Genomic DNA, 25,417 nt, shown 5'->3' with positions numbered 1-25,417 from the left:
CGGCATGCCATAATCTTTCCTGGCGCCGACATTTCAGTTTAATTAATTTAACCTCAGGGGTGTACCATTGTGGCTGAGCGTTTCCTCGGCTTCTTAGTTTCCTCAGGGACTAGCTCGTTCACCGCGTGGCTAATCCATGTGTTGAATTTGTAAGATCCATTATTACTGTCACAGCTCTCGAGTGAGGGAAGATCTCTTGATAGAGCTTTCGAGAGTTGAGGAGCTTCTTCCATGGGGGGGTTTTTATTGGGAGAGAGAAATCTCTCCGCCTGATGTTTAGGATAGTTGTATTAAGGTTAAAGTGAATGACTGCATGGTCAGACCATGGAACTGGGGCAATTGAAGTGACCTTTACGTGCTTGTTATTAGTGAAGACCGCGTCGAGCGTGTGGCCCGCTATATGGGTGGGCCCTACAACTAATTGGTTCAGCCCGAAACTACAAAAGTTTTCTATTAGGGTGGATGTTTCCACAGAATTATTCTCCTCAAGGTGGAAATTAAAATCACCTAGTACCGTAAATGTTGGTTGGTCTAGGGTAGATTCCAGGTAAGTTAAAAGGGCCTTGGTGAAAAGACCTCTAGGCCCTGGGGGTCTATAGAGCAGGAGGCCCGCAAATATTATTTTGTTACTCAGTTTGACAGTGAAGGATATGGACTCAGCCTCCAGTCCGTGTTGCGGGAGGGTGCTTACTTTAAGGTGCGAGCGGTGAATAATTGCTATTCCACCGCCCATAGATCCCGGTCTGTCAGCATGTACCACGAAGTAGTCCGTGGGTACTGCTGTGTTCCAGTCGGGCCCTGACGCTTCCGAGGCCCAGGTTTCCGTTAGGAAAGCCAAGTCTGCCGCGCAATCGGTTATTAGTGCTTCTATTTCATGCTTATGTTTGGGCATCAATCTTACGTTTATAAGGATGCTTTTTAGAGTCCTTATATTACAGTTGCACCGGTTATCCAGTTATTGGGTTTCTTTTCCATGATGTGTTAATTCTCTGCTGAAACATATGGTTATATTACATACACAACGGAAAAAAGATGGATTGAGCCTTAAATATGAAAGCGTGGAATCGCCAAGGTTGCAGGCAAGGGGTCTTCATAAAATTACATTAGTACAAAGTGAATTTCCAAATTCCAATTATGTGTAGGGCATTTGCCATTTTATTCCTTAAATTTTCTGTTTCCCAGCGTCCTCTGCTCCAAAACAGACCTGTATAACATGTCATGGTCTCAGCATTTTTTTTAAATGTATGAACAGGCTAATAGCACCGTCACTTAAAGCTCACACTGACAGTTAAGTGAATTGGTGAAAAGCTGTATTGCAGTGGAACTAAGATGTGTTTTTCCTCATTTGAGACCACCAGTAACAACACAAATAGTCTGTAATAAGGAAATTATTTTACCTGGTTTACCTATTAAGTTGTGTACTATAAAACTATACCTATAGCTAGTCTATATCTGTGATTTGAAAGTAACCACAGACTTTATGGGTCTAAGGCCCTGAGCTGGAGAGTCAACCCTTAAATGTCTGTTTAAAAAAAAAAAATCTTTAACATTGCTTCCGACGAACCAAATGCCTCTTCAATTGGCAACTATTGCCGTCATATGAAAAACATTGAAAAATACTGAAAGAAAACATGTCTCCCACTTCAATTGTGTTTTTTTTTTACTGTATCCTACGAAGATAAAAACAAGTAGTCCTGCTTCGTAAAAAAGGACACATTAGTCAATATGTACACTATTAAATATTTTGCAGAGTACATTTCCAACACAAAAACATATGCTGTCACTGACACCAAGAACGGCATTGGTATTCACACTGTTTCAGAGTTTGTGTTCTGAATCAACTCCTTCGCTTTCAGAGTTTGGTTGCCTCATCAACACTGCAATCATTTTCCAAGTCATCATCTTCTTTATCCTCCCCTTGGCCATTGTGTTTTCTGTCTGTGACAACTTCTCCTTCCAATGGAACCGCCCCTTTCCACTGAGGCAGAACGCTGACGAAAGCCTCCTTCCAGTCTTTCTTCTCCAGGTACGCAAGGATGATTTCGAACACTGTGGCAAGCCAAATGGAAGATAGGTGTTAAGTCACTTATGATTTCCAAAGCAGCAAGAAAGAACAGTCGCTAATATGATCAAAAAATTATAAATCTGGATGGAAGGCAGAAATCAGACTCTGTTTATTGGAGAGAGGTACTAAAGTGCTGCCACAAAAATAGAACAGCAAATATCTAAGTAAATAAAAAATTCTTGCTTCTCACTCATTATGCGAAGCCTCACTGATCAAAATGTTTTTGTTCTGTCACCACAAAGAAAGACGAGAGACGCAGCAAATCCTACAGGGCTTAACAGCACATTTTAACAGATTTCAGTCCAAGTATGATCCCCCTCTTCTATTTTGTTTTTACTATTTCTTTTTACAAAGGTTTTCTGCTTCATTCGCAATCACTGACAAAGCCAATAGGTTTGGGCCACTTTAGGTTAACATGCTATTTGTTGTAATGTCTCTGTAATATGAGTCGGTGCACATCTAGCATACACAGACACCAAAGGACACGTATGGGCATACATGGTTTGAGACTGTACCTAAAAGATCTGGACGTCCTAGACTTTAGATAGTAGACCATTTACCCACACACAAAGACCAACATTCTCTGGCCCTAGACAGCAGAGCTATTCTCCCCCTGCAAGAACCTAACATGCGTTTAGTTTAGGTCCCACACAGTAAAGCAATCCTCAGTTTATTCAGATCAGGCAGTTAGATCACAGGTCAGAAAAAACTCACAAGTTTAGGCCTAAACAGCAGGCCTAGTGAGAATTGATTTAAGCATGTGGAAGGACAAGACATGGTGCGGAGGTAAACAATGTTTAACATGGCTCATAGGGTGATTTTAAAGTGTGATGAGTGGGTGAGTCATATTGCTAGGCATGAGACTGCTGTTTTAAGTGCAGGGTGCTGTAATAGTCTAAAGTGGAGTGGAAGGTGTCAGCATATTTTTTGTTATGGATGGGTATAGTGTGGGTGATGTTTCAGAGTCGTGGTGTGAGTAGGTTAGTGATTTGAGTAGCTGTGTAGTAGTATGAGTGGCTGTGAGTGAATAAGTGGTGTGGCAAGTTGATAAAATGCATGTCATCATCATCAAAATTGTCTATTTTGATGGAAAGATCATAAAAACAAATAAACCTCACATCAGCATAATCTATAAATAAAACTATTAAAAGACATAAAATATTAGCGCATATATACAAATATAAAAAGGTTACTTATCGCAAAATTATTCTACTGATCATTAGGGAAGTGAACTATGATAGGCTTTAGGTCGATGATTAAGACACTTAAGAGTCTTTCTTTCTCTGACCAATGAGATCAAATACTTGAAGCATCCGAAAAAATAAAGGAGTCTATCAGTGATAGAGCAAGAGAAGCTGGATTACATTACACAGACATGGGAAATGTGCAACTGCATGAAAAAAAAGTTAACCTTAGGATCTTGTAACATAAAAAAAAGAAAAGTTGGGGAACTGATGTGAGACTAAGTCACAAGGCCACAATTTGGACGTTAAGTCAGTAATCCTTCTCAACAAAGATAACTTTTTAGAGATAAGGCCTACTGTAAGCCATAACAATAAATTTCACGTCTGGGGACTGATGATCTGTCTTAACTAAGGTTCAGATCCAGTGCAGGTCTTAACACCTTTACAGAGCGTTTTGGCGAACCTTTTGAATCTCTGTCCTGAGAAAGAAAATAGTATAACATATGTGAAATATAGTGTGTGTGCCCCCACAGTCCTCTTAGGATATTTACATATTGTTCCAAAATCCAACAATTACGTCAACTGTACCAAAATTAAGCAATGGGGTAGCACTAACATGATCTAAATTCACAACATCCCTTACGATTTACCATGTAAAATAGGCATTGGGTACATCCCAAATGAAAGTCATAGAATATTAGGAAAATAGGAGAGATTTAACCCTGTCTTCAGTATACACTGTTAGGTTCCAGGGATATTGATATTTGAAGGCCTATACTAAATAGGTGCTCCATTCCAGTTGCAGGAGGTTGGGCATTAATGAGATGAATCAGTAAAGTTTTGGTCCCCCCCGGAGCAGACTATAGATGCACTCATCTCCCAGTACCAGTGGATCCCTGAATGCGGTTTTAAAATCCACTGAAAGCGAGAGTTGTCTTTCAGATCCATGACTTCTTTCCTATCTTCATTGATCACTAAATCCCCAAACAAGCAGTTTACCTTAACCCTGCAAGGGACACACCTTACCTTTTCGGTGGTAGGCTACCCAGTTTGGAACAAGATTATTGCAGCACTGACCACAGCCCTTGAGATAAGCCAATTGAACCCGGAACTGCAAGAATACCAGGCACAGACACAAAACAGGAAGTATATCGTATCTACTCTTCGACTAATATTAGGAACCAAGACGTAGTTTTATTTGGTATGCCTGCTTTTAACTTCTATTAATTTCCGACTTCATAATAAAAATATGTTCATTGTAAAAGTAATCGCTCCGTCAGAGAATTGGACTTATGGTGTGCCTTTTGCCTGTTAAGAATAAGTTATACCTGTAATCCTAGTTCTCTTTCAGGGGTATACTCATCAAAGTCATAAGCACTGAATTGTCCCGCCCACGTGTGGGACCACGGAGCAATAGCCAATAATATGCATATATCTATATATATATATATATATATATATATATATATATATATATATATATATATATATATATATATATATATATATATATATATATACACATAAAAACCATATATATATATATATAGATAATGTATATACACATAAATATTCAGCCTGAACTACATCATACTAGGCTAAAAAAAACTGCCATTATTGCATGTAACACTTTTACATTTGCTAAATAAAGACATATATAATACATGATATGATAATGTAAAGAAGAAACACTGCCATGGGTTTCTTTGAAACACACAACCTTTATTTTCAAAGGTAAAAACAGGCAGGATCATATAGGGCAGCTTTAGCCTAGATAGGCTGCACAGTAACAACTGAAAAACTTGGCGCCGTGCCTTTAAGACCTCCATGAGCCTCCAGGCTCCCATCATGCACCACAGGTGACAGTTAGGTCAGTTATTTTTGGACGGCGTATAACAGTGTAATCACAGCATGGGTAACATAGAAAAATAGATAGTCCTGGTATTCGCCCGGGGAGGAGGGTGGGTTGCTTATGACTTTGATGAGTATACCCCTGGAAGAGAACTAGGATTACAGGTAAGTAACTTATCCTTCTCTTCCAGGGGATACTCATCAATAGTCATAAGCACTGAATAGAATAGCAAGCCCATCCCATACCCTGTGGACGAATATCAGTCTCTCTAAAACAGTATACTAATAAACATTACCCAAATAAATTCCTCAGGGATGCTTGACCAACTTGAGCATCCGCCTGAGTATCAGAATCAAGGCAGTAGTGGCGTGCAAAGGTATGGACCAAACGCCACGAAGCTGCCTTACAAATTTCATGAATAGGAACATTTTTAAGCATTGCTATCGTAGCAGCGTTTCCTCTAGTGGAATGCGCTCTCGGCTTGCCCGGGAGCTGTTTCCGTGCCAACTGGTAAGATAACATAATGCATGAAACAATCCATCTAGAAATGGACCTCTTAGATGCAGACAAGCCTGTATTCAGAGGGCCATAGTTCACAAACAAATGATCAGACTTACGAACACTCTTGGTCTTGTCAAGATAACATTTCAGCACTCTTTTTAGGTCCAAAGAGTGTAGCGCTTTCTCAGCTGGAGTGTTCGGACTAGCAAAAAACGTAGGCAGTATAACTGACTGGTTAATGTGAAAATCCGAGATCACCTTAGGAAGGAATCTCGTATGAGTGCGAAGAACCACTCTATTTGCATGGAAAACGAGATAAGGTTCTGTAGAACAAAAAGCCTGTATCTCGCTCACCCTGCGCGAAGAAGTGATAGCTACTAAGAAGGCCACCTTCCACAACAGATGTTGAAGGGACGCCTTATGAATAGGTTCGAATGGGGGACCATCAATTTTGACAAAACCACATTCAACTCCCAAGGTGGAGAAGGAGCCCTCACCGGAGGATAAACTTTCTTGAGACCCTCCAGAAAATCCTTTACCACTGGCATTTGAAAGAAAGAAACCTGAGTAGGTGACTTTCGATATGCTGTTATTGCTGCCTGATGGACCTTTACAGAAGAATACTGTAAACCTGCTTTGGCCAAAGAAAGTAAGTATGGTAACAGTATCTGTTCTTGACCTCGAATCGGGTCATGACCTTCAGCAACACACCACATGAAAAACCGCTTCCACTTGAAAGCATACGACTTTCTTGTAGAAGCTCTCCTCGCCTCTCTCAAAATGTGTATACAGTCCTGCGAGAGGCCTAAGTGCCCATATCGGACGAACTCAGGAGCCATACTGCTAGCTTCAGGGACGACAGGTTGGGATGGAACAGCCTGCCGTTCTCTCTGGTCAGTAGATCCGGACAGCAAGGTAGCCTCCTGTGCGGTACTTTGGACAGATACAGGAGATCCGGGTACCACCATTGGCGTGGCCAATCCGGAGCCACCAGGATCATGTCTGTCTTGGACTTGTACAGTTTCTTGATCACCAAGGGAATAAGTGGAATCGGTGGAAAAGCGTAGAGTAATGTCTCGGACGAGTCCATCCATAGAGCATTCCCCTTGGACCCTCGTTGTGGGTATCTGGATGCGAAGACGCGGCATTTTGCGTTTTCGGCGTCCGCAAAGAGAACGATTTCTGGGGTCCCCCAGGCCTGGAAGACATCTTTTATTACTTCTTCTTTTAAGACCCAGTCGTGTGCTTCTGGGAAGTGTCTGCTTAGGTCGTCCGCTTGGATGTTGAGTACACCTGGCAGATGGACCGCCGATATGCTCAAACCCCGAGCCAGAAGCCACTTCCAGATTGCTTGCGCTTCGAGCGACAGAGGTCTGGATCGTGTTCCGCCCTGCTTGTTCAGATAGTACATCGTTGTTGTATTGTCCATTTGAACAAGCAGGGAGGATGTCTTGATCGCTGGAAAGAAAGCCTTGAGAGCTAGGTGGACAGCTCTGAGTTCCAACATGTTTATGTGATACAGTCTTTCTTTCTCCGACCAAACTCCTCGAATTTGAAGCGATCCCAGATGAGCGCCCCATCCCTGAAGGGACTCTTCCGTCACCAGTGATTGTCTGGGCATGTCCTCCTGGAAAGGGACTCCTTCTACCAGATGACTCCGCTGCATCCACCATCGGATGGGGATCTGTACTGACCAGGGTAGTGACAGTTTGTCCTCCCAATGATTTGAAAACTGGGACCACTGGTCCTCCAGAGACTGCTGCAGAGGTCTCATGTGCAGCCTGGCGTTTGGAACAAGGAAAATGCATGAAGCCATGGACCCTAGAAGAGACGAGATCTGCCTGGCCGTGGGACGAGGAGTCTTCAGTAGCGTTTGACACTTGAGGAGAATTGAGGATAGTCTCTCCTCCGAAGGATACGCTTTTGCGTCCTTTGAATCCAGAAGTGTGCCCAGATAGTGTATCCTCTGTGTTGGATTGAGGATAGACTTCTTGAAGTTTACGTGCAGGCCCAGTCTCCGCAGCTGAAGTATGCAGAATGTGAGATGTTGTTGAAGCAGAACCGGAGACGCACTCTTTAGCAGCCAATCTTCTAGGTATGGATAGACGAAAATGTGCTTCTTCCTCAGAAAAGCCGCTACGACTGCCATGCACTTTGAAAACGTGCGAGGAGCTGACTTTAGCCCGGAGGGCAGGACTGTGAACTGGAAGTGGCTTGTTTGGATGCAAAACCTTAGAAACTTCCGATGCTTTGGGGCGATGGGGATGTGAAAATAAGCATCTTGAAGATCTATGGAACACATCCAGTCCCCTTGATGCAGAAGTGGATTTATTTGATGTAACGCCAACATTCTGAACTTTTCTCGCCGAATGAACTGGTTGAGGCGCCTGAGATCTAGTATGGGCCTGAACTCCTTGTTTGGACCTTTCTTTGGAACTAGAAAATATTGAGAGTAAATGCCTTGCCAACGCTGTGTCTTTGGGACCTCCTCGATGGCATTCTTTAAGATCAGGGCAGACACTTCTTGTCTCAAAAGATGAATACGATGGGTCACAGACTTTTGAGGAGGAATGGAAGGCGGGGGGGGCTTGAATCTGATGGCATATCCATTCTTTACAATATTCAGAACCCATTTGTCTATTGTGATGTTTGTCCACTCTTGCAGGCAGAAACGAACACTCCACCCCCCCCCCCCACCGGAGTGGGTAACGGGCTCAGGGAAAGCAAAAGCTCACTGTTTTTGTTGCTGCTGCTCGTTTCCAGGTGCAGACTGCCTGGAAATGCCACCTCTTCCTCGACCAGGACGACGCTGGGAGAACTGAGATCTTCCCTGATTCTGCTGAGATGACCATTGAGGGGTTTGAACCCTCTGCTGGTTCTGTCTCCTGTCGTACAGACGGTATTTTTTCTTAAAATCCTTCCTTTTCTCAAGACCAACAGCTCTCACTGTATCAAGTTCTGTTTTCATACGTGACATCTCATCATCAGCATGAGATCCGAAGAGTGATTTTCCGTTAAACGGAAGGTTAAGAGCCTCAACCAAGCGGAGCGCCTGGCGCAGAGTCCATGCGCGTAACCATGCGCAGACAAGTCCGAAGCATCAGCGGCTGCACTAATCACCTGGTTAGCTACTAGCCCACCTTCATTTAAGATCTCCAGAAAATCGTGTTTGTCTTCTTTTGGAAGCTTCTCTGCGAAACGAAACGAGACATGGAGTTCCATAGGGCACGGTCATAGCGACCTAGCACTGCCGACTTTCATGTAGGAAGCAGAGGTGGCACACATTCTCTTTCCTACTGAGTCCATAGCCTTACTGTCTTTATCCGGCGGCACAGAGGATGACGCCGCTCCTGTTTGATTCTTACGTGCTGCTGAGACAATTACAGAATCCGGTTTTGGCTCAGTCCTAAGAAAGAACGGATCATTGTCCGGGGCTTTATATTTCTTAGCGATCCAAGAAGGAACCGCTCCCAATGTTGCTGGAGTTGAGAACTTGTGTTCCGCTGGCTCCAACAGACCTGGCACCAGAGGAAGTAAGGGCCTTGACGTTAGCTTTTGGTGCAAAGTCTTGAAAATGACCGTTGTCTTGGTGGTAGAGACCGGCATTTCGATATTAAGTTTAGCTGCTCCACGACAGAGAACCTCATTAAATGTACCCACGTCATCAATCAGTGAAATCCTACTTGGAGGAGTTGATGACAGTGTCGGCGAATAGCCCCTTTTCGAATTTGTAGACCTTGCAGAGGATCTAGTATCGCGCCTTTTCGAAAAATGGCAACGTGATGATCTAGGCGAAGGTGAAGACCGCCTCCTCACTGATGGAGACTTTCTCGGAGGAGTACGCTCACGTCTTCTCGGAGAGTGCACCGACTGTCTTTGAGGAGATCTTGAAGCAGGTCTTGCAGACACAGGAGATCTGGAATTAGACCTTGGAAGATTTATTTTCCTTATCTTCCAGTCTCTAATCTCCCCCAGCCAGCGCGGCGAGATATTAGTTGCCAGCCGAACAGGTGAAGGTGCTCTCGAGGGCTCTGGAGAGACTTTCACAATCTGTAGTTCAGAGGAGGAAGAGGAACTCCCAGAAGACACAGTATGAGCCGTAGACCGGTCTTTAGACACATCCTAGGCTTCTTAGGTGCGTCTATTTCCTCGGCGGCGATTTCCAAGGCGGCGATCTCCTCGGCGTCGATTCCCTCGACGGCGATGGTCTCTTAGGCGTTGATGTCATGCTCCTCGACGGCGGTGGATTTCTCGACATTGTGTGCCTCAATGCCACCTGGCTTGGGCTCTTCGACGTCAAAACCTCGGCTGGCCGGTTCGACGTCGACATCATGGCACCTCTCGACGGCGACCTTGACTTATGTTCCGAGCCTCGCGGCGGCAACCGTCGACATCGATGAGACAACGTCGAGTCCCTCCCTCTTGCAGTCGTAGGCGAGCCGGACCTGTACCGTCTACGCTCATGTCTCTTCTCACCTTGCTTCGACGGCGTGATCATCTTCGACGGTGAAGGATGCCTCGACGGTCGCCGCAATGGTGATTTCGATGTCGATTTTGAACACAGAGGTACCTTAGAAGAAGATCTGTCCCTCGACGCAGTAGGGGACTGATGTTTTCTCTTCTTCCCTTTGTCTTTGCGCTCTTTGTGCGAAGAAGGCCTCTTGGAATGAACATCTTCTCTTCCACTCACAGTTTCTCCTATGTCATACAGGGACTGAAGCCTGCTCTTCTCCCTCTACTTGAGAGTTCGGTTAGACAACTTGCTGCAGTGGTAGCAGAGTTCTGGCTTGTGAGAAGATGGTAAACAAGATACACAGACCGAATGAGGGTCTGACTTGGCCATTTTTTTTACCACAGGCTGGACACTTAACAAACAAGGCCGGCATTATGACTGCAAAAATAGTCAAAAACCAGGAGAAAATTGTTGAATTAGTCAAACAATGACTAAAGACATCGAGTAAAGATGAAAAAATTTGAGAAATACCAGAATAAAGTGATAAAATATCACAAACTGGCGAGCTCAATGCTCCAGATTCCTCACAGAAGGAGCCGGAAAAAAGAACTGACCTAACGGTCACCTGTGGTGCATGATGGGAGCCTGGAGGCTTATGGAGGTCTTAAAGGCACAGTGCCAAGTTTTTCAGTTGTTACTATGCAGCCTATCTAGGCTAAAGCTGCCTCTATGATTCTGCCTGTTTTTACCTTTGAAAATAAAGGTTGTGTGTTTCAAAGAAACCCATGGCAGTGTTTCTTCTTTACATTATCATATCATGTATTATATATGTCTTTATTTAGCAAATGTAAAAGTGTTACATGCAATAATGGCAGTTTTTTTTAGCCTAGTATGATGTAGTTCAGGCTGAATATTTATGTGTATATACATTATCTATATATATATATATATGGTTTTTATGTGTATATATATATATATATATATATAGATATATGCATATTATTGGCTATTGCTCCGTGGTCCCAATAAAGGTTGTGTGTTTCAAAGAAACCAAGGGCAGTGTTTCTTCTTTACATTATCGTATAATGTATTATATATGTCTTTATTTACCAAATATAAAAGTGTTACATGCAATAATGGCAGTTTTTTTTAGCCTAGTATGGTGTATTTCAGGCTGCATATTTATGTGTATATGCATTATCTATATATATATATATATATGGTTTTTTATGTGTATTTATATATATATGTAGATATATGCATATAATTGGCTATTGCTCCGGGGTCCCGCACGTGGGCGGGACTAATCAGTGCGTATGACTATTGATGAGTATCCCCTGGAAGAGAAACTGAGTTCCAAAGCTATAGTCACCCTCCAGAAATAGACTGGTCGTTAAACCAGCTGTCCTTGGAGTCAGCAGAACAAATAGCTTACATGGATTTTCCATTGGGGAGTGCATTAGAATCTTCTGCTTACGAAATGCAAGATTCTCACTCTTAATTTATCTGGTCACTTTTGACTGAAAACCACTCTACGGTGCATCATTGATAAACAAAATCAACAACAGTCAGGTACAAGGGAGAATTTATGAAGTTCTAATTGAATTGTGTCCTTGGCTTAATTGGGGGGAGAATGTGGTGTTTATGAATTCTAATAATGTAACTTTTTCTTCTCCTCCATGATATTTTCTTTGATACCAAGACTTTAAAAAAAGACCACAAGCACTAGGTCAAACCCTCTTTGGTGGTGGAAAAACTAAGAGTGTGATGAGGTAAAACAGAAAAGCAAACATGCAAACAGATAACAAATAAATGCCAGAGTCCTTAAAGTGTTAGATTGTATGCATTAATGAATAGCTAAGATGAAAAAGACATCAGGGTAGCTGCACTCCAAATTTCAGGCATTATGACAGTTCTCATGCCGGCAGCAGTGGCCACCTTTCATCTAGTGGAGTGATGCAAATCATCAACATATTACTGGGGCGGCTTTTATTATTGAAGGTTCTAGCATTGTACATGTAAACAGGTACACCTGTGTATTACTGTAATCTTGTCAAAGCTTTTGTAATGTCAGTGAAACGTCTGTGAAAACCGCTCTTCCAAAGACACTGGGTTAAGGGAGAGAAATGGCAAATACACTATGCATTTCACCTGAAAGTGTGGGATTGCCCTGGAACGAGAGAAGGGATGTGTCCTCAAGAACACACTGTTGAGTTGTAACAGTATATGGCTCATAGATACATCTAGCTTGCAATTTGCTCACCCTCCTGTCCGAAGATCCTGTCGCTAGGAATGCATAAGTTGAAGAATGCTTGTAGGCAGGACTTGCAAATTAGTTTGGAAGGAGACAACAGCCAAGACAACACTATATTACATTTCCAAGGGATTGAAAGTCCCTTGATTGAGGTTAACATCTCTGCAAAATTTTTAATGACGGATGGCAAGAAAGATGTCTGATGACATTAACAATGGAAAAAAAAGGCAGCAATGTCTACTTTTACAAAAATATAAAGGTGGCCTCTCTTTGAAAAGTATATAAGAGGTGCTTCTAAAGTACCAGATGCAGAACCTCTTCCACTCAATACTATATACTAATCTTGTGGAAGGACACTTCTCTTCTTTCAAGATGTTCATGCATTTTGCAGGAAGATACAAAATAAAGTTCTACAAGAAATATGGAGCCAAGTGATGCCCTTTAGTGATGATGAATTGGATTGTAGAACTTACCTGACATCCTGGAAGATGGAGCATGCATGGAAACTTCCTGTGTGATCTGGTGTAGAAATTCTGGGGCAATAAGGATTATTCTCGACTTGGATGTTAATAACTTTGGACCACAAAGTGATCGGTTGTAAGGATAAAGAACCAGCTTTGAGCAGTCTATTAAAAGGGCACTACACTAGAGCTGTGTTTGGGGCATCTAGACACAAAACCTGGACCATGACGATGCTCTGTTAGAAAAAATGACAAAATTCAGTGCTCCACAAGCACCAAATCCATATTGAGAACCTCATTAATCATGTCACATTTGTATTTCTCCACCAGATTCATACATAACTCCTCTGCTGTGGGAGATGCAGTCTTTATCCCATGGTCTTTACCACACAGGTAAGTAGCACACAAGTAAAGTATCTCACATGGCCCTTTGTTTGGTACTTTACCATCTGTACTTTACCACGCAGATAAACATTTTTTGCTTAAAAAAATATCATTATTATGACATTTAAAAAAAAGGATGATTAAAGGGCTAAGGGAAAGTTACGGCCTAACAAAGGGAGGGGCAAAGGTAAAGAAATGTAAGGTTTTTTTTAAGCATTGGGGTGGGCAATCCTAAAGGCAAATAAGAGTACAAGGGCACATCAAGGTAACAGGAGGGAAGGGCTATTGAGGATTCAGGGATGGGTAGACTTAAGGAGGGGGTATGTAAATTTTAGGGTTCAGGGGCAGTAAAAGGTAAATGAAGGTAAGTGCCTTAATACAACTTAGGAATAAAAAAGATGATGAGCTGTACTGATAATGTCAGGATCACCAACAGAGTGTGAAGAATGTAAAAGTTCAATAACAGAAATACTGGAGAGCCTAATATTCAGATAACAAGGTTGAGAGCTCAGTACCGAATATCTTACATCCTGAAAATCAGGCAGGTCAGCCTATTCAGCTTCAAAACAGCATGGTGAACAATTAAGCAATGAGAAACATTTCACTATAGCGGAAACTGGATGGCTAAAGGTTTAGTCTGTACTCTTAACTGTTTTACCGACTCCTTTTTTAATAAATTCCTGAGTTTTTGCTATCCCTATTTCAAGCAGATTCCCAGGCTTTTTTTCCCTTGTTTCTTGATCTAGTAATGCTTGCAGTGCAAACAATAGTCTTGATTTCCGAGCGAGAACTACGTGATGCGTTCTTCCTGTAGTTACATTTTTCTCAGTCCCGGTCTTTCTTTCTCTTTGTTACAGTTTCTAGTTTGCTGTTTTCTTATCTAATCCCCTAACTTCCTGTTTCCTAGTGTGGTTGTGTGCTTGCTTTCTGCCTAATGTTCTTTGTTATCCCTTCTATTCTATTTAGCACTCCTCTCCTTCTCCTTGTCCATTGTAGATGTGTATTCTAGTTCTTCAGCCTTGCGGTTATTGCCTTGTCTGTTTCTGTGTGATCTTGGGCAGCTCTGCACTCAATATTGTATTACTTTGTGTACCCTACCATCAATCCTTGCCAAGTCCCTGACAGAATAATCAACCCGCAACCACTATTCCAGTAACTCTTTTGAGGAGTCTTCCTATTCAATTATCTGCCATTTATCTCTCTTTGGATTTTTATGAGTGCATTGTTTAGCATAGTGCCATAATGAAAGGTCTAAAAAACAAAGGTGCCTTTGCTTCTGTTAAGTTTGTGTTGGGCAGTTCCCGACCGTCCATCAGTGTCTGCTTTGGGACTTGAGGTTAACCCTATCCCTGAAACAAAGAATATCCTTCGGAGAAATGGACATTTACGTTCTGACTACTTTGATCATTCGTTCTCAAACAGCTCTATACCAGGTCATGACTCATTCTGCTGTTTTGATCCAGATGTTATGACTGTCAAAGCACTGCACAAGGAGGATGATTCCTTACTTTGCTGAACCGAAATTCTGATTTTCACTTGTCTGCTGGACATGGTTAGAAAACGGACATTTTAACCACACAATGAAAAAAGCACAGATGCACTACATAATCTCTGTTTTTCAATCAATCAATTATATAGCCCAGTCTTGTAACTCAGTATTTCATTTTTTTAAAATTTATTTTAGGAGTTTTATATAGCGCTAGCTGGACCCGAGGGTATCAGAGCGCTTTACAACATGTACAGTCAAGTGCAGTTATGCAGTACAGATATTATGATAGTCCATGGAGGATCGAGCAACGTATAGCTCAGATAGGAAAGCGGGCAAGCATGGAGCAGGTAGGGTGTCGATCCTTCTGGACGAATGTCTAATCAGATTCTATGCTTAACCAGGTCGGGAGATCGAGAGGTTTTCTGGGTCCACGTCAAAGTCCACCGTCAAGAGACTATAGAAAGATGGAGGACCGTGAAAGAAGCATCCTTGGATCTTATCGTTTCGCTCAAGAGCGGTCTAGGAAGAGAACTTTGAGCAGGTTCTTGAATTTAGGGAATGAGGTTCCAGATTTCAGGGGCGTTACCAGCGAAAGATTTGGCTGCGGTATTTTGCTTGCGAGTTTTCAGAGGGATGAGCAATAGAGTGTTGGAGCTCCTGAGGTTCCTGGACTGTCCCCAAAATTAAAGAGACTATGCATAATAAACAATTATCACTTTAGCTAAAGAGAGACTAGACCTATTAGGAACCAGACAGGAAGTAGTAAGTTGGAAGAAAATCTAAGGTTTAGTGCGGCTGCCTGTTCTGAAGTTGCCACGGCTCCCACTGTCTTTGCAGACAAAGACGTACTGTCTGTATAGGATATAATTAAATCTAAAATTCTGGCGTGAGAGCAAGAGAATAAAACATTTCAGATCCTGTTAAAATACTATAACCCAGAGTTTAGCTGGGGATTTAAAAAAACTCTGTACAGGACAACTTTTCAGCAACTACACCAGTCTCCATACAAATGGTAAACCCTGTGTTCTTTTTCGCAGTCAACTCCGAGATGGTTCACTGTTGGTGTGTATAAAAATATGGTTTTGCTTCAAGATCCCACTAAAACACAGTCATGGTACTGGAAAGTCTGGTCTTTATAGACTCTAAGATTATCATTAATCTTAGACATCTGAAGAAAAAGCTTCAGTTTTTAAATCGGGAAGGACCTGTGAAGATGCCATTACTGACCACAGAGAATCCATTGTCCAAGAACTACCATCATTCCAAATTAAGTCTGTCAAACATGTGCATCTCTGCCTGAAGCATGCCTCTTTGGAGACAGTGGCATTACTCAAAACGATGAGGCCTCCCTATAGAATGCGAAGAGGGACCCCTTAGTCATGCATTTCTCACAACTTCATTGGTCTGGGCTGAATGGAGGGCACCTGAAGGTTTGGGGACCCTAAACTGAGGCCCACAGCGACTCATGTTAAGCCCCTTCTTGGAGAGTTTCAGAGTCCTCAGCCAGCATGCCCTCAGAACCCCTGCCTTCAGCGTGCATGCCTTCCGAGCCTGAGCCTCCAGCTTGCCTGCCCTTGTAGCCAGAGCCTCTTTCTACTTGCCTTCTGAGCCACCGGCATTTACATCTTCAGAACCCGAGTCTCTAGTCTGTCTGCCCTCCAAGACAGAACCCTCAGTGTGTAAGCCTCCGAGACCAGTCTCAAGCATATCTGCTTCGAGAGTCTCCTGCAAGTGAGCCATTTGCATGTCATCCTCCAGGGCCTGAGTTTCAAGTCTTCTGCCTTTTAGCTCCTTTGTCTTCTGTCAGGTTGCCTTGGACCTCTTGTTAATCCGATATCTGCTTTTGAGAGCACAGTCAATTTTCCATTATTCTCCGAGTACTACTCCAACTTGCCATCATATGAATTTCATGCATCTTTGTTTCAAGCGCCGATCCTTGATGGGACCCTTCAATTCTGTAAAATCCTGCCTCCTAATCCAGGGTGCTTCCCTCCTCAAATTCCTGCCTCCGACCCTCTGGTTAGTCCTCAACCATATATTCTGCACTCCAGTGCTTCATATTTTGCCAGTAGTCCTCTGGTACTTGGCACTGCAACTCCGATGAAAAATGACTTATTTCACAGGAGCATAGGCTTTGGTTCCAGTTTCAGATCCTAGGAGGGGCTAGCAGTGTGAGTGATTATACTTTCACAATTTGCTCCCTGTGGTCTCATGCCCACCACCCTGGAACTACCTGTGGAACTTTTGAGTGTTCAAATAAGCTTCGGGACCTTCTCCTTTATCCATACACTGACTTCCAGTCTTGTGGACTCCATTCTGACATTCTAATTCATTTTAGATCCATGCGGGGATTGCTACGTCTCCACCTCTGCAGGCAAATAATTGGTGAAGGAATTCGGCAGACCTGTGGGTGGCAGGTGGTAGTCTGCTTACACCTGAGGCATGTGATCATAGTGAGCTTTTTTAAGTCTCAGTGTTTTTCAATCCAGCATTGGTCATGGTAGCAGTGTTACTGTTTGACTGGCCCCATGTTTCCAGAGTTCTTGAATTTTTGCTTTTCTTCTTTTCAGAAGATTGTTCCTTGAACTAGCACTGCCTGCAGCGCTACCTTGATTTTGCATTTCTGAGCTAGCACTATTTTAGAGCAATCTTGACTATTCTCCCTTTCTATAGGTACCTTTTCGCAATCTCTGCATTTTTTTCCCTTCATTTAAGTTTCTAGTTTGCTACCTTCTTTTTCCTATGTCCTTAGATTCTATTTTACTAGTGCAGTTGTTTACTTGCTTTCTGCCAAGTGTTCCCTTTGTTTTCCCTTCTTTCCTGTTCAGCACTACTCCTCTTCAGCTCTTTTGGCTTTTGTGGCTGTGAATTTTAGCTATTCTGTAACTTCCCTGCCTGTTCCTGTGTAAATGCAAACATTCATGGGAATAGCTGACAACCTAGATGGTGTTCTTGCGCAGTGTAAGCATTAGCTTCATGTTACCTTTTGCAGAGCTATCCCATTGGGTCCCCTTTCTCCACTAACTTCCTATGCGATATTGGGCAGCTCTGTATCCTGTATTCTTTTACTTTGTCAACCCTCCCACCAGTCCTTGTCAGAGTCCCTGGCAGCTCCTAAACAAAGGGAGTTCCTGTAATCCAGTACAGAAGAAACAAGGACGTGAACATACAAGAGGTGGTAGGAAGCAGGGGGAACATTTTCTACGACATTCTTAGGAAAATAGAACAAACAGGATCTAAATGACTAATATGGACAGAGAAAGATAACACATTGTCCAAAAACTCGAAGTTCTTTGTAGAGTAGAAAGGAGTAGGACAAGACATGTGCAGGACACTAGAACGGCCTACAGATCGAGGTGTCCCTGCCAAATATATAGGACTTTGGTCTTGTCCTTGGGTTTAAGACAGTTTAAACCCCTCCACCTGCCAATGCCTACCATACAGTCGCTAAAGCTGCCTTCGGTTTCTGAAGTGTGATTATAAATTGACACAATTATTAGTGTCATCAGCATAGGACATAATGTAGCAGCTAGAGGAGCAAAGGAGTGTAATACTGGATGGTCTTGGGAGAATACTAAAAAGGGTAAAGAAAAACAGTCAGAGTGAGGACTTAAAGGAAAGAATGAAACCATATTAATGCCTGCTTACAGATTCCAATCTCCAAGATGGAAGATTACAACGTTGTGAGAAACCGTGTCAAAGCTGCAGACATATCCAAAAGGAACAAGGCTGCCAAACCATAGTTCTGATAACATCAGATATCTCAAGGAAAGCAGACTCTGCGCTAGGCAAAGGGCAAAATCCTGATGGAAGAATTGTTTTCGAGATAGTTGGAAAAATAAATGGTTTAATGCTTTGTTGAAAAATGTGGAAGCAAACGACAGAAGAGAAATAGGTTTGAAATTTGCAAGATTGCTGGGATTCACTACTGGCTTTTTAAGATGTGGTATGACCAGGGGCTGATTCCAGTTGCTTGGCACTGTGGTAGTTATGAAGAGGTTGCAAACATTAGTGCGGACAGTAAAGGCTGGTTCCATTATAAGGGAGAACATGATGAGAAGGGGGACAGGGATCCACTGGGAATCCGGACGAAATGGTAGAAACTAAGGTCTGGACCTGTTCTGACAGCAAAGAGCCATCTGATGAGATGATTAGGAAACGAAAAGCACAATGAGTGCTCCAGAGATGGGGGAGGAAAGAAATCCAACAAAAATTAAATCTTCTCTGGAAAGAAATTGGAAAGTTCCTCACAAAGCTTCTGGGAAGGCTTAATGATATTTCTGCAGAATTCTGGACTTAAACTTTTTTAATGATTGCAAAAACATTGTGAACAAGAATTTTAGAAGTAGCATCCATGCTGAAGATGAATGGCCAGATGAAAAGGTGGGATGTCTGGGAAAGCACGTTGAATCGCTAGTAATGGCTTTTCTGTATTCTTCTGTTCCCAGATTCGGCTGCATTGGCCCCAAGAGTCCTCTGAAAAAAGAAGAATGAACAGCAAGTAAAAGAATATATTGCCCCATAAAAACTCCTTATTAATCTGGGTAGGGTGGGATAAATTTTTCTCTTGTCAATTTCCTTTTAACACTTTATTAATCGTCTTGGGTTGTTTTGAAAACAAATCCCATCAACTGTGATTTCTTCTGTATCTGGCACTTACTTTTCAGGGCGGTCGGGTTCACTGCCGGGTTTAAATTTATTTGTTAATGACTGCTAAGTTTCTCCCACCTGGGATTATATCCATTGGTTCACTATACACCCCATTAAAAATCCCATATGGGTTTCCCTTCACCTGTGAGACATTATGGTAAATAACACAACTGCAAGAAAAGAGAAAAGTCCAACAATCCAAAAATAAATTTGCGTGCAGGTGACCCGCTCTTATCTGTGTAGCATTTACCTCTTAGTCAGTCACCCGGTTAGCCACAATCCTCCTGGGATTCCGCATTCACTGGGGCTGTCAACCAGTCCTTGAACCACGTGTCGCCCTCTTCACTTTCTCGCCGTAGGCTTTTTGTGTGCAGTCAATGTCTGCGGTAGTGACCTTCTCCGACCTGCTCTTGGTGCACCCGCTGCAATCTTCCGCCTCGTTGCCTTGCCAAGTCTGTGGTTCTGGTTACACTGTTGTTCATCTCCTCTCTGTCGCCTGTCATCTGTCTCCACCTTGTTTTTATCTGCCTTCCTTCGCACCCACTGAGGCTTTTATCATGCTCCCTTCACCACTTTCCTGCAGGAACGAGTCCTCCTTTAGTTTTTCCTTTTTCCTCTACCTCATCTCCTCCTTCCTTTCTAACCTGTGGCCTTTTTACATTTCTAGGTTGATCGCCCCAATCTGGAGCTGCCGTTGTGGGACCGACACCCTATGGACCAGGTAAGTGCCTCTCTCTGTCTTTAACCCCTTCACACAGTACCACATAGCAGTAAGATTTGTCCAGGAGAACTTGAACCAGCCTTCCCCTAATGGATGACAAAAGCCTACAATGCCATACGATTGGCTTGCAACTCCAACAGAGTGATGTGGAGCCACGCTTCTGTCGGAGAACAGAGTCCTTTGATCTCCGTCTCCACCCAGATGACCTCCAAACTCTGTAATGATGCACCCATCACCATCCTCAGCTCTGAGGGAGGAATGGAGAGCCTGCTACTGGGCCAGTTGTGCAAGAGAAGCCACTGCAGCATGGGGTATCCATTATGGTTATGGAATGGAATATGTCAGATTTCCACTATGCTGGGCCCACTGGGACTTCAAATTGTATTGCAGAGCTTTTAATGCAACAACTGGTCGACAAGAAAAAATGCAGGAGGGTTAGAGGCCAAAAATCCTCAGAGATGCTCTCACCATGATCCAGAAGTAAGGCTCAGACATCGGGATCATAGCTCGAATGGTCCGGTATTGCTGCAGTTGGGGGAGCGGTGAGGCCTTTAATTACATGGTGTTCTAGGAAAGCCAAAATGAAAAAAAAAACACTCTGTAAAGTGAGGTACCGTTTTGGCTCATTAATCGTGAACCTCAAGAGTGTTAAAAGGTGCGCCATTGCTTGGAGGTGATCTACTATTGACTTTCGCAAGCCCCGCTTCAACAGCCAGTTGTTCAGGAAAGGGACTTTCGAGAGTGTGCCGCAACCACGACCCGGCCAACTACAGGCCCATCTCCTTACTGCCTGCCCCAGCTAAGATTCTCGAAAAGCAGGTGCATCAGCAACTAGCAGGCTTTATAGAAACCCATGGTTTATTCCATGACTCTTAACATGGATTTAGACCAGGTTACAGCATCGAGTCAGCCTTGATAGAGATGGCTGACTCCGTACGATGGAAGTTGGACGGGGGCTCAAGAGCGGTGTTGGTGCTGCTGGATCTTTCCGCAGCATTCGACACCGTCTCTCACCCCGTCCTGCTGGATCGTCTTCGATCCATAGGCAATCAAGTTAGGGTCTTAGACTGGCTATCCTCTTTTTTATCCAATCGGACTCAGGCTGTGTTATCTCCTCCTTACACCTCGGAGAGTCGTCCGCTCAAGTGGGGAGTCCCCCAGCGCTCCTCATTGAGCCCTCTTCTGTTTAATGTTTATTTTTCCCCCCTGGCTGATTTAATTTCCCAGACAGGAATTAAGGTTACCTCATATGCTGACGACATTCAGCTCTTGTTTTCCTATGATGCCCCTACCCAGTCCACCTTTGACCCACTGAAAGACTGCCTCCGTAACATCGCCAGCTGGATGGACAATAATTTTCTTAGATTGAATGCAGGAAAAACGGAGGTCCTTTTTTTCCACCAGGCTTCTCTCTTGGACTCGAACCTCTGGTGGCCACTAGATCTGAGTGCGGCCCCCTCCCCTAAAGAATCAGTAAGAACCCTGGGGGTTAGATGGGAGTCCAGTCTCTCCTTCCATAATCAAGTTCAGACCGTCTCAGCTGCCTGTTTCTCTAAAATCAGGACGATTAAAAAATTTATCAACTTTCTTCCCAGCAACACCAGGAAAGTCATTGTTCAGGCATTAATAACATCTCATCTAGATTACGCAAACGGTCTTTACCTTGGACTTGCTTCTGGCCTCTGTCAGAGGCTACAGATATTCCAAAATGCGGCAGTCCGGCTGGTCTGTGGTATTTCTCTTCGAGAGCACATTTCACCACATCGCCAAAGGTTACATTGGTTACCAGTTCACAAGAGAGCAGAGTTTAAAGCACTCACTCTAGCCCATCGTGCAATCAAGGGAAAGGGATCTGCTTATCTATCTTCCTGCCTGCGTCCATACAGCAACGCCAGACATCTTCGATCCAACTCGAAATGCCTGCTGACCACCCCTCGATTCAAAAAAGCACGATCGGGGAAAAAACTTTCCACGTGTGTGCTTCTTCACAATGGAATACATTTCCCATCTCCATCCGGATGATTCAGGAGGAGTTGCCTTTTCGCAAAGCGCTGAAAACTTTTCTTTTCTGCTAAACTCCATTGGACAAGATTCAGCATCTGTGCAAGAACGCCGGGACACTAAATAAATAAAAATAAAATCACTTTCATGAATACCGGAGGGGCCCTGGTGAGGAAAAATGGGAGAACTACGAAATGAAAACGATCCTGGGCGAGCTTGAACTGCAGGTCACACCTGTGGGACGGGTATATTAAAATGTGTGACCTGCAGTTCCAATGAAACCATCCAGTCTCCTAGGTCCAGTGCAGTCAAGATCTGGACTAAAATGAGCCCTTTCAATTTGTCTTTCTGCAAAAAGACATTCAGGACTTGAATGTTTAGTATAGGTTTGAGGAAAAAATAACAACGCTCTACTCTTTCTGAATCCGAAACCCTCTCAATAGCACCCTTGGAGTTCAACACTTGCACCTCCGGCAGCAGGATGGAGTGATTCTCTTCTGAAAGTCGATCAAATGGTGGGGAGAGAGATGGTGGAGTGGACCTAAAGGGTAGGACAGGCTGCTAGGGGCAAAATAAAGTGCCTAGAGGCAGTTTCTACTGGTGAAGGGGACTAGTGGTGGAGAAGTGTGGCTCAGGGGTTAGAGGCGGCAGACCCGGAAGCTGAGATCGGCCCTGGACCAGGGTTCAATTCCCCGCCTCGGCGGGTCTTGGGCTAAAAATTCCATGGACTCGATAATTCTCGCTCCGGTGCCTTCTCGACTCACGGGTTCACACTCTGCGACTCTGGGCAATAGCTTGCTTAATCTCCACAATGGCCCCTCGCGGCGGGATGCCTGGCTTTCACCTTGTGGATACCCTGCCGGGGTTATCTCACAGGGGAATACCAGGACGGGTTCCCTAAGCAAGCGCCGGGAAACCCACTGCGGGTAGCTGTGCGCTATATAAGCTCAAATACATTTACATTTACATAGTAAGACTGGTGCCCCTACTGGCCTGCGCAGTGCCTACCAGACCCTCATCCCTGGCCTTAAAAGGACTTAGGTGACTGCTGTAGTGGATGGGGCGACTGGTGCAGTCTGTACGCTAGCACCTATGATTAGCCACATCATTTTCAAAACTGATCTGGATTGCATGGCCGGGATCAACAGTTCCGGACAGTGTGGCATAACTCTACTGTCCTTAAAATACTCAAGGGCAGAATTTGCTTTTCCCCCAAGAAGGCAGGGGCCATCTAATTGCATATTTATGAGAGAAGCTTGAACTTCACCAAAAAATCTTATGGAACTCATCCACGTGGGACACCAGAGGACAACGCTGATGAGAACTACCCTTGTGGAACATACGGTGGAGTTTAGGCCAGCACAAATCACGTCTTGGCTGCATCCTGTACAGCATGGATTGTTTGAGCCAGAGCGGCACTAAGGTCTTCTGGAACTGCTGCCAGGGTTTACCCTGTTTATGTCTCTCACCAGTTATGTCCCAAAGGGCATGTGTATAGTGACCTATCAAACAGACGGAGTTAACCGATCTTAGGGCAAAGCTGGCCAAAGAGAACATTAGTTTCCCTAAACTGTCTTGGCTTGTTATCCAGAGGACTGGTAGAAAAGAATTAGGATTACCCTTACTGGTTGGTGACTGCACCACTACTCCCTCTGGAGTAGTCTGCTTAGTGAGAAAATAAGAGTCACTGGGTGCCACCCTGTGACACTTGGTCACCTCCTCATTCACTGATGGATTGGAACACATTTTTGACCAAGTGACCATCAGAGGACCTGTGAAGGCCTCATGAAGATGAGCAAGGGCTCAAACATGGCAGGCCCCAGGTGTAGAATTACCATGAAAACATTAGCTTTGGCCCCAACAATGATACACTTTCTTTAGTAGGTGGCCCAAGTGCCTTGTCCAACCCTGTGTTGGGGAGGTATGGCCAATGACCTCTTGCAAATCTATTTGGAAATTGTCATCATTATATTGAGGAAGATTACCATCTTCAACTCCACCATCATTATCCACCTCTGGTGGTGAGCTTTCTTAAAAAATCTGATCCAAAAAGATATTGGAGTCTCTGGTGATCCGATCACCCTGGTAGAGGATTTGGTGCAGAATCTGTCAGTATAATGACCGGTTGTGGTTTAGTAAATTTGTAGTGCAATATTGGTCAAGATTGGGCTGAAGACATTTCAGCGTCAGACATCGGGATTAAAAATTGATCTTCTTCTGGCCAGGTGCTATTGGCACTCTGGGTCAACGAGTGACTGCGAAGCGCAGGTGTAGGTGCCAAAGTAGTTATCTGTGCAGTCAGTACTGGACCTTGAACAGGTTCCACAGGGCAATCAGAAGGGGAGTGTAAGAGGGGGAGATTACACTGGGTTTCTTTTCCATGATGTGTTAATTCTCTGCTGAAACATATGATTATATTACATACACAATGGAAAAAAGATGGATTGAGCCTTAAATATGAAAGCGTGGAACCGCCAAGGTTGCAGGCAAGGGATCTTCATAAAATTACATTAGTACAAAGTGAATTTCCAGATTCCAATTTTGTGTAGGGCATTTGGCATTTTATTCCTTACATTTCCTGTTTCCCAGCGTCCTCCGCTCCAAAACAGACCTGTATAACATGTCATGGTCTCAGCATTTCTTTTAAATGTATGAACAGGCTAATAGCACCGTCACTTAAAGCTCACACCGACAGATAATGCAATAAACAGTGCATTGGTGAAAAGCTGTATTGCAGTGGAACTAAGTTGTGTACTATAAAACTATACCTATAGTTAGTCTATATCTGTGATTTGAAAGTAACCACAGACTTTATGAGTCTAAGGCCCTGAGCTGGAGAATCAAACCCTTAAATGTCTGTTTTAAAAAATAAAATCTTTAACATTGCTTCAGGCGAACCAAATGCCTCTTCAATTGGCAACTATTGCCGTCATATGAAAAACATTGAAAAATACTGAAAGAAAACATGTCTCCCACTTCAATTGTGTTTTTTTTTTTACTGTATCCTAGGAAGATAAAAACACGTAGTCCAGCTTCGTAAAAAAGGAACATTAGTCAATATGTACACTATTAAATAATTTGCAGAGTACATTTCCAACACAAAAACATATGCTGTCACTGACACCAAGAACTGCTATGGTATTCACACCGTTTCAGAGTTTGTGTTATGAATCAACTTCTTCGCTTTCAGAGTTCGGTTGCCTCATCAACACTGGAATCATTTTCCAAGTCATCATCTTCTTTATCCTCCCCTTGGCCATTGTGTTTTCCGTCTGTGAAAACTTCTCCTTCCAATGGAACCGCCCCTTTCCGCTGCGGCAAAACGCTGAAGAAAGCCTCCTTCCAGTCTTTCTTCTCCAGGTACGCAAGGATGATTTCGAACACTGTGGCAAGCCAAATGGA

At 43.5% G+C, this 25,417-nt stretch overlaps 1 protein-coding gene across 2 annotated transcripts in view; it reads right to left on the bottom strand.

The window, feature by feature from the left end:
• Positions 1–1,662: 1,662 nt before the first annotated feature.
• Positions 1,663–25,417, bottom strand: part of TRMT10A (tRNA methyltransferase 10A) — a 251,783-nt gene continuing 228,028 nt past the window's right edge. The window contains exons 7-8 of one of the 2 annotated variants that reach the window (XM_086961601.1): positions 25,164–25,398; positions 1,663–2,049 (exon numbers count right to left, since the gene is read on the bottom strand). In XM_086961601.1, the coding sequence (XP_086817727.1) occupies positions 25,202–25,398 (197 nt within the window). In that variant the 3' untranslated portion in view covers positions 1,663–2,049; positions 25,164–25,201. Of the gene's footprint in view, positions 2,050–24,557; positions 25,399–25,417 lie in introns of those variants that run through there. The other variant, XM_086961599.1, reaches the window with a different exon arrangement.

Source organism: Lissotriton vulgaris, chromosome 3_1 (assembly GCF_964263255.1).
Source record: "Lissotriton vulgaris chromosome 3_1, aLisVul1.2, whole genome shotgun sequence".
NCBI classification, from domain to species: Eukaryota; Metazoa; Chordata; class Amphibia; order Caudata; family Salamandridae; genus Lissotriton; species Lissotriton vulgaris.
Note: the sequence above shows the minus strand (reverse complement) of the source record. Positions and strands in the feature narration are given on the sequence as shown.